Source organism: Lipotes vexillifer, unplaced genomic scaffold (assembly GCF_000442215.2).
Source record: "Lipotes vexillifer unplaced genomic scaffold, Lipotes_vexillifer_v1.1 scaffold299, whole genome shotgun sequence".
Lineage (NCBI taxonomy): Eukaryota > Metazoa > Chordata > Mammalia > Artiodactyla > Lipotidae > Lipotes > Lipotes vexillifer.
The window spans coordinates 1,710,111-1,719,340 of record NW_006784347.1 but is presented as its reverse complement, the minus strand read 5'-3'; the positions used below and the strand labels follow the sequence as shown (position 1 = coordinate 1,719,340).

The 9,230-nt window shown below is 43.2% G+C and overlaps 1 protein-coding gene across 1 annotated transcript in view; it reads right to left on the bottom strand.

The window, feature by feature from the left end:
- The window catches only part of TANC2 (tetratricopeptide repeat, ankyrin repeat and coiled-coil containing 2), a 323,861-nt gene that overhangs the window by 9,179 nt on the left and 305,452 nt on the right, over nt 1-9,230 (bottom strand). The window contains exons 18-21 of the mRNA XM_007456751.1: nt 7,040-7,173; nt 5,208-5,331; nt 1,117-1,292; nt 689-821 (exon numbers count right to left, since the gene is read on the bottom strand). Of these exons, the coding sequence (XP_007456813.1) occupies nt 689-821; nt 1,117-1,292; nt 5,208-5,331; nt 7,040-7,173 (567 nt within the window). The remainder of the gene's footprint in view (nt 1-688; nt 822-1,116; nt 1,293-5,207; nt 5,332-7,039; nt 7,174-9,230) is intronic.

Here is a 9,230-nt window from a genome sequence, read left to right as displayed (position 1 = left end):
TGTAGGGAACTCATGCAGGCTACATCAAAGAGGAGAAGGCAAAGCTGACCAAGCCATCAGACCACGCCTGATGCTGACAGCGGTGAAATATACCTCGTGGGCGACTCGGTAACGTCTGACAACCTTCAAAGAAAGGAGAAAACAAAAAGTTGTAGGAGAAGAAAAAAAAATGGATGAAGGTGAAAAAAAAAAAAAAAAAAAAAAAAAGAAGGAAAAAGCAGCAGTGAGAGGCAGGCAGCAAAAAAGCCAGCATATCAGCCAACCCTTGTCTACAGGTCTGAGGGACAGGGAGCGGATGGGACAGCAGCCGCAGGGACTTGAGAGTCCAAAGCACATACAGAGCAAGGGAAAGCGAAGGCTGTGGCAGTGCAGGGATCCAGGATGCTCACAGGGCGGGGCTGCTACCGAGGCATCAGCGCTGAGATGTGCTTAAGGTCAGAGCAGCCTCCTGGCTAAGGCTACTCGGGGCACGGCAGATAACCGTGTGATTTTGGACACAGGGTAGTGTAGACCATGGCTCAGATGGTGCTTTCTCTGGGCCAAGAGTCTTTCTGTTCACTTGGACAATAACTGGGCCAGGGCAGAGGGGAAACTACATACACGCACACCACACACCCAGGGCAGCCAGATCGCCGGACCAGTCTGGCCCCTGGGCACAGATGGCCAGCACCTTCTTCCTTTTTCCTACCTATCTTGGCTCCTTTCTTCAGAAGAGTGACAACAACAGAAGTGTTCCGGCACCCCACTGCCCTGTCCAAAGGGCGCATTCCGCTGTAGTCAACGTGCTCGATCATGGCCCCGTGATCCACCAGGAACTGGACCTAGGACACGGACAAAGCAGTGCAGTTAACCCGGGTGTAACAGCCACACTGCTCCACTCAGGGCTCTGGCTGCTGCCTGCCCTTTATTCAACTACTGGTTTGAACCAGCCTGGACAGTCATGGTATTCCAGGCCAGACCTATGCTCCTGGTCTTTAACAGTGTTTTCAATGTTCCCGCCCTTGAGCAAGTACAGATCTGAGAACTTTATATCAGGAATCATCAACCCCAGATAACACTGTGGATAGAGAACCTTCCCTATTCTTACCACCCTGAGGCTTGGTTAAAGGCACTCACCACCTCAGCATCACCATAGAAAGCCGCCAGATCCAGTGGGGTGCGGCCATTCTTGTCAGCATGGTCTGTGGCAGCTCCATTATCCACCAGAGAACGTACTACTGAGAGATGACCCTTCAAACAAGCCCAGCTGAGGGCTGTTAATCCTTCTTTGTCCATTAGTGCAATGGAGGCACCTACAAGAGCAGGCATAATACAGGGCTGAGGAAACATGAAAAACATGAAAATTCACAGGAGGGAAAGCTGGTATTTAAGGTGTACGCTCGGCCAAAGCACAGCTTATGTTTCTGGGATGTGAGTTGTCTTTTGATAAAACTTAACCAAACTGCTCCCACAAGCTGTCAGTACAAGAGTCCAGTTCTTTGACAGGGCAGCCTATCCTGGGTTGTGCATAATCTCTCCCCAAGCTTACTGTTTATCCTTAAGTTTCATTACTCCTCTGTGAGAATCCTCAACTTTGCCCAAAATGGATGTGCTCACCACCTCTAGAATCTCCCACAAGTACTCCTGTATCCACACTTCCGGTCATGCTGCCCCCATGTGTGGATACCTTTTATCTCCCCATGACTTACCTCACTTCTACCTGTTCTCTAGGAACCATCTCAAACCTCCCTGTCGGGGCTTCCCTGGTGGCGCAGTGGTTGAGAGTCCACCTCCTGATGCAGGGGACGCGGGTTCGTGCCCCGGTCCGGGAGGATCCCACATGCCACGGAGCGGCTGGGCCCGTGAGCCATGGCCGCTGAGCCTGTGCATCCGGAGCCTGTGCTCCACAACGGGAGAGGCCACAACAGTGAGAGGCCCGCGTACCGCAAAAAAAAAAAAAACCCAAAAACAAAAAAAAACCCCTCCCTGTCTCCAAAAAGCTTCTCGCATTCACTGTTACCTCATCTTGAACCTGCTTGACATATGTCATCTTATTCTGTTATTAATCTTTTTTTTAATGTATCCCACTTATTCGTAATAAATTCTCAGTGCATGTTTTCTGAACTTGGCAAAAATCTTCGATTTCTAATGGTATAAACTCCTTGAGAGGTTCTCATAAAATAAGGAGCTCAGAACATGTTTATAATTGATGATAGTACTAGGCCACCTTCTCCCACCTTAGAATGGGAGGGAAACGGACTCATGGGAAGAGACTGAGCCCAGGCCAGGAAGGAAATCAGGAGTTTAATTAAACTAGTCAGCCTTCAACAACCCCATCCCCACTCTTTTAGCCTATTTTATATTCTGCATCTTCTACCCTTCAACATTTCTATTTTCACCTGTGAGGAGCAAGCACACTTGACATACTGTTTTTGTAATTAGTCTAAAATTCAATATACGTTTGGTTCTCAGCCTAGACTGTAAGCTCTTGGATGGCAAAGAGCCTGTCGTTCCCTTGCTAGTTATGAAGAGACCTAAGATGACTCTTTCCACACAGTTGGCATGACATGCTCACTAACTAAATTAGAGATCAACTTACTGCACACACAGTACATTTTCCAGGCTGCCTCCTCAGCTGGACAGGATTCAGATGTCAGATCAAGCTCAGGACCTGCCACAGCCAGGCTCTGGGGCTACTCAGCAGATATATGGCCTATCACCTCTGTATTCCTAGAGGTCAGACAACCAGACTTTGTGGCTTCCAGTAACAGGATGAAGGGTTGGAAAGTACGATACTTCTAACCCTGAGGAGCGCCATCCATGTAGTGGGTTATCTTTTCACAACGGTGTAGTTTGCAACTAAAACACTGACTCTAACATGGAATGAATCTGGATGTGGGACGGAATCTAAGGAGTTTTCTCAGATGCAATATCTATAAATTTCCTGGACAGAGTCTTCAGGGGTGGAAAAAGCAGGATAAGAAGGTTCTGGATGTATGTTACAGATAAACTGATTTTACAAAGATAAGGGAAGCTGGAATTTAAGAAATTAAAAGGAGATACATATGAGAAAAACCCGGATATTCAATTTCCTCCGAAAATTCAATTTGAAATCTTCCTCTTCTCTCTTATCTTCTCGGGGCAGTTAACAGAATCACAGCTCTCCCAAACATCCATTTTAGAACTTTGGAGTTACCGTCAACTCTTCTATCCTTACGACCTGCATGTAATCAACCCTTATATCCAAAATCTTTTTTGCACTTGGCCCTCCTGTTCTAACAGCTACTGCACCTGGATTCGGCACTACCTCTCATCTACTCAATGACAATGGCTTCCTAATTGATCCCCAGGTCCACTATAATCCCTTCATCAACTCTACTATTCACACTACAGCCAAAGTGATTTGTCTTTTTTTTTTTTAAAGTGCAACTCTGGCACTGATTCCCTTTTTAAAAATCTTGAAAGGCTCCCTACTGCCTTCAGATAAGTCCAAACTCTTTTAATCTGCTCCTTTTCAATTCCTTTCCACATACATTTCCAATTTTATTTCCCAACAGTCCTCATGTACGTCACTGGACAACTTGCGTATTTCCCCAAACCTGCTGTGTACTGTTTCTCCTCTCTGACCTTTCATTTACATTACGTCCTCTCCCTGAATATAGAACATTTTTCCTATTCAAATTTCAAAGTCTGTCCTGTTCTAACTCAAATACCTTTATCAACAGAGTACTTAGGATTCTCTGCTTTTTAAGGTAGTTCCTTATCTTTGTTTTATCCCCTCCTTGCCAGATTATAGACCCTTTGAAGACATGGATTGTAGTGTATTTATTTTAAAAACTCACTCAGTTCCTAGCATAGTGTTTTGCGGGTAACGTAGGCTAAATAAACTTGGGTAGGATTTGTTGATTGAGAGGAAGTCTCTGATTTAAGTGTGAAAGAGTGAAACGGTACAAAGACCGAGGACCAGAGACCAGAATGCCTGCAGCGTAAAGGGAACAAATGTCTGGGATCTGTGTCTGATGAGCAGACTGTGTGCAGTCATCTACAGCTTATCGGTGGTGAAGGGGTCCTACCTTTTCCAGTAGACTCAGGTTGTTCTGGGACATGTACTCCTGCCATGTTTTATCCTGAGGAGCTATAGGCGTATCTCCCTTGCTCCTCCAGCCCCCTCTTAGCAGAAGGATAGATACCATGAAACCAGATTTGTTTGGTGGCTTGTACTGGGGAAGCAAGAACCACTCTGTACACGGGGAAAACAGTTCTCTGATTCTGACCCAGTTTTGTGAGTCTAAGGTTGTGGAAACAAATCTTTGCAGGAGAGAGCTAAAGATCCAGTAAGTCTCTGACTGAGTTGTAGTTTGAAATCTTAGAAGAAACCTTGTCTTCTTCTTAAATCAACTACCCTTCAGCTGCTCCAGCCTGGGCATGATTTGCAGGAGCTTGTTTTTCTTGAAGTGTGTGTACTTGTGGATATTAATTATAGATGAGAAGATCCCGTTTACTCATAGGGGAGGCTTGTTGGAATGGAGTAAGAGCTGGTCACAGTCACACCACCTCCTGCTTGATGCAAATGCTCAAGCTCTACTAGATGGTACTGCAGAGTCACCAGTGACTGGAGCTTTTCTAGAGTTCCCCTGTCACTCACTATTATTCTGTATAGATGACTGAGGTAGGAGCCATTGAAGGGTATGCTTTGGATAGTATGACCACAATCTCCTTTAACTTATTTCCCATTCACCAGGAATATATGAATGTTGGTAAATGTCAAAAGGAATTTATTACAATAGGAGGGTAATAATACCCTGATTCCTCAAATATGGTCCCATGGTCAACAATCATTTCAACTTCCATTTGCCTCCTTAGGATACAAGAAAAATATTAGTTGTGCAGGCTTACAAAAGAATTGATAAAGTCAAAATACGATCCCTGGAAGATGAACATTTATTGAGTGTACATTAAAAAAAAATCAAAGTTGGGAGATTAAAGAGCTTAGATTATGTAAATTTGATTAGGATACCAAAAACCCCTCAAGCCATAAAGAAATAGACAATGTCAGAATTAGAAGGGTCCCACTGTATATGAGAAGAGAGGAGACGGACTTTCATTTTCTAACCAACTGGCTTAAGAATATCCATTCTCAACTCCTCTTGGAATCCATCCCTGGAAATCATGAGTCCCTTGGGTTGTTATGGGCACTGATCATCGAGCTCTGGCATCGTAGGACTGACCTTGAGCAAGGAGAAAGTCCACAGTTCCCAGGTGGCCTTCGGAAGCTGCCATCATCAGGGGAGTACGGCCCTGCTTGTCTGCCATGTTGACATCAGCTCCATGGGTGAGTAAAAGATCAACAATCTGCAGGTGCAGAGAAGCAGGGACCAATCAGCCAGGAAGCACTGCTGAGCAGACACACGCACGCCCTCCCCCACACTGTGAGAACTCCCTGCGAGTCACCTCTAAAGAAACTTTCCACTGCAAGAACCCCCTGCGTGGTCTAGTACCATGGGATTTGATCTCTGACTGTCTCAGGGACAGCCAAATGAGAAGAACTCAACTCTAAATGTCCGACTCAGCCACTCAGTAAAAAAGAATTCAAGATAACAAAGGCCAAGATGTAGACTAAACAACCTCGTGATGGAAGCACCAACACCTATGTCAGTGCCATTTTACTGGCCTCCAGGGGTTGCAAACCTGCCTGCAGTGAATATTTACAACTGAACAGAATACAGTAAATACAGAATACAGCCTCTGATAACTCTTTAGCACTGTTTGGCTCCTAGGACTTTTTTCCTACTTAAACATTTTCAAAGATTATAACCAATATACTTTTTTTTCCATCCTAAATATATAAATTAGCATTTATCCAGAATCCAAACATCTGGAAAGATCACATAACTAGAATTTACATACACCACATTTTCTTTTTACAAGTCTGAGGCACACCTGCTGTAAGTGGTTAGCAGGGATCTGTTGAGGTTTGAAGCTTCCAGAGACCCTGGGGATGTTGTGAAGTGTGAGAAGGAGGTCGCTGCACCACCAGGCCAAAAGTAGCTAGCCCTTCTATACGATACAGATCATCAGGAATGATCTGTATTATACAGAATGTATGAATGTTAATTTTCTGACGTATTCTCAATTAACCAGAATATTAATAACAGAGGCCCAAGTCTTCAAACCCAGTGACTGCTGGATAACCCAAATTTTGTGATTTTTTTTTGCTCTCTGCTTGAGAAGTTCCCACCCCTGAATGGAAATTGATATAGCCACTATGGAGAACAGTATGGAGGTTCCTTAAAAAACTAAAAATAGAACTACCATACGACCCAGCAATCCCACTACTGGGCATATACCCTGAGAAAACCATAATTCAAAAAGAGTCATGTACCAAAATGTTCATTGCAGCTCTATTTACAATAGCCAGGACATGGAAGCAACCTAAGTGTCCATCAACAGATGAATGGGTAAAGAAGATGTGGCACATATATACAATGGAATATTAGCCATAAAAAGAAACGAAATTGAGTTATTTGTAGTGAGGCGGATGGACCTAGAGTCTGTCATACAGAGTGGAGTAAGTCAGAAAGAGAAAAACAAATACCGTATGCTAACGCATATATATGGAATCTTAAAAAAAAAAAATGGTCATGAAGAACCTAGGGGTAAGATGGGAATAAAGACACAGACCTACTAGAGCATGGACTTGAGGATATGGGGAGGGGCAAGGGTAAGCTGTGACAAAGTGAGAGAGTGGCATGGACATATATACACAACCAAACGTAAAATAGATAGCTAGTGGGAAGCTGCCGCATAGCACAGGGAGATCAGCTAGGTCGCTTGTGACCACCTAGAGGGGTGGGATAGGGAGGGTGGGAGGAAGGGAGATGCAAGAGGGAGGAGATATGGGGATATATGTATATGTATAACTGATTCACTTTGTTATAAAGCAGAAACTAACACACCATTGTAAAGCAATTATACTCCAATAAAGATGTTAAAAAAAAAAAAGAAGTTCCCACCCAGAACTCACCCCTGCCTGGGGCACTGGGAGTAGCTACCTGCTTACCTGCCAGTGGCCTTGGCGAACAGTGCTGAATAAGGGCACTGCCCCTCGGCGGTTTGGCTGGGCCACTGCTGCCCCCTGTTCCAGGAGTAGACGACACACCTCCAGTTTGCCCCTTCCGGCTGCAGCTGTCAGGGCTAAGGGCAGAGAGCACAGAATGAGGACAGGGGGTCTTGCCTTCTCCAGCCCTCTAGGGTAAGCAGGGCAGCAGAACTGTTTGATGAATGTAATTGCTACTTTACCTCCAAGAATGATGACTTTGGCTACTTCTGCCATGAAGGAAATTTTCAAAGAAAAATCAAAGGGCTTACATATATGGAGACAATTATAATAATTTTATTGAAAAAATCACCTTTGACCAAACTTACTTGATTTCATGTTTCCTACCCAGACTGTCTTCTCTGCTTTTAATCCCTCTCTTTTTTGGTACCTCGTCCCAGCTACAAACCTTTTACTGGTATGTGCACGGGTAAGAATGCAGAGAGAAGGGTCTTTGCAGACTACGGTCTTTTAGAGTTAGCTAGGAACCACCTCTGGCCAATTTCTACTCCTGGGCCCTTAAACTCAGAGAACCAGTCAGAAATTGCAGTCTTAATTTTGTTGATTTCTTAAATGACAGTGTCCTGGATTGCTTTTGAGGGAGTATTTACAATAAAAATATATTAAAAAATGTAAAAAAAAAAAAGAAAAAAAAGAAATTGCAGTCTAAGAGCCTTGGGCCAGTTTTCTTTTTTTTCATCAGTTGGGACAGAAATTTCTAGTACATGTGTGACCATTTTCATAGGAGGGTCAAAACTGTTCAAAGTAATAGTCTTAAAGATGAGAGAAGTGTGACAACGGCTCATTTCTTCTGAATACAGGATAATGGAGTCACAGATAAAGAACAGCTATAGCGAGGATAAAGGACACACAGCAGGAAGAAACATAAACATTCTTCCTTCTGTGCTACTGTCCATTGTTTATGATCTCTGATACAGAGGATTCTAAGAGTGCTTATTTCATCCTCTGAGTACTATTTCAATAGCAGTAAGATGAATTTGTCAATATACTTTCTACTAAGTTCATATTTGAACAAATATGTATTTGTTTCTTAACCAGGGATCTCAAATGTGTACACTCAGTGTTTTAAATGGATGAGGGCAGGGAAGATGGTAAACACTGTTAGAAAATGGCAGAAGTTATGCTTTTAAAGAAAGAGTATGGAGACCTTTTTCCCCACACAGACTTGAAAAACAGATGTGGTAGTCAGCAGGTCCTTCCTTTGCTGTGGCCACCTACTCCAATGACAAATCAGAGGAATATAATACATGGCAGGTGCAGATAATATTTCAGTTTGCAAATGTTCGTATCTAATCAGGGAAGCAATTGAAAGTCAAATCAAATGGTCACTTGTGATTTTTTTCATTTAAGTGCAAATTAAGGCATTTTGTCTTTGAGCTTGGCCAAATTTATCCACAACTGACTCATGCAAAACTAAAACTACCTGTAATTTCCACTGAGATAAACCTTCAAAGTAATCTTTTCCTTCCTCAAGGATAGAAAGGGCTTATGAAGGAAAATGTGGCAATTTTAGAAGATCTTAAACTAGATGTATCTAGGCCTTGTCTTATGTGTATTTTTCATTTTATTTTTTGGAACTCTTAACATAGGCATTTCCATCCTGTTCTCACAGAAGGGCAGAGGCTTCATCCTATCTGAGGTGAGGGTCATTTCCAAGTTCCGAATGGATAAGTTACAAGTATTGATGGGTTTGACTGTTTACTTGACTGAGAAGTTTGTCTCTTGCTCTTTAAATCAAAGTGATTTTCCCTCTTTTCCAAGTTCACATTTCTAATAGTTCAGGAAAAAAAAAACAACTTTAGTTCTTGGGTCAGAACACAAGAGTAGCTTAAGAATTTGACTGGCAACCATCACATTGTATACATTAAACTTACACAATGTTGTATGTCAATTATATGTCAGTCAAGCTGGGGAAAAAGAAAGAACTTGACTGGGTTAGACACTTGTTAGGAACCATAAGAATCACCTCGTTGGTACATAAAACAAAGGGTTTGGAAAATTTCTAACTCTCCCAAGTTTAAAGTAGCTACCAGGGGGCAGGGATGCAGCAAGCCTCCCTTTCAATGTCTTGTGTATGGCGTGGGGTGTGTGTGTGTGTGTGTGTGTGTGTGTGTGTGTGTGTGTGTGTGTGTGT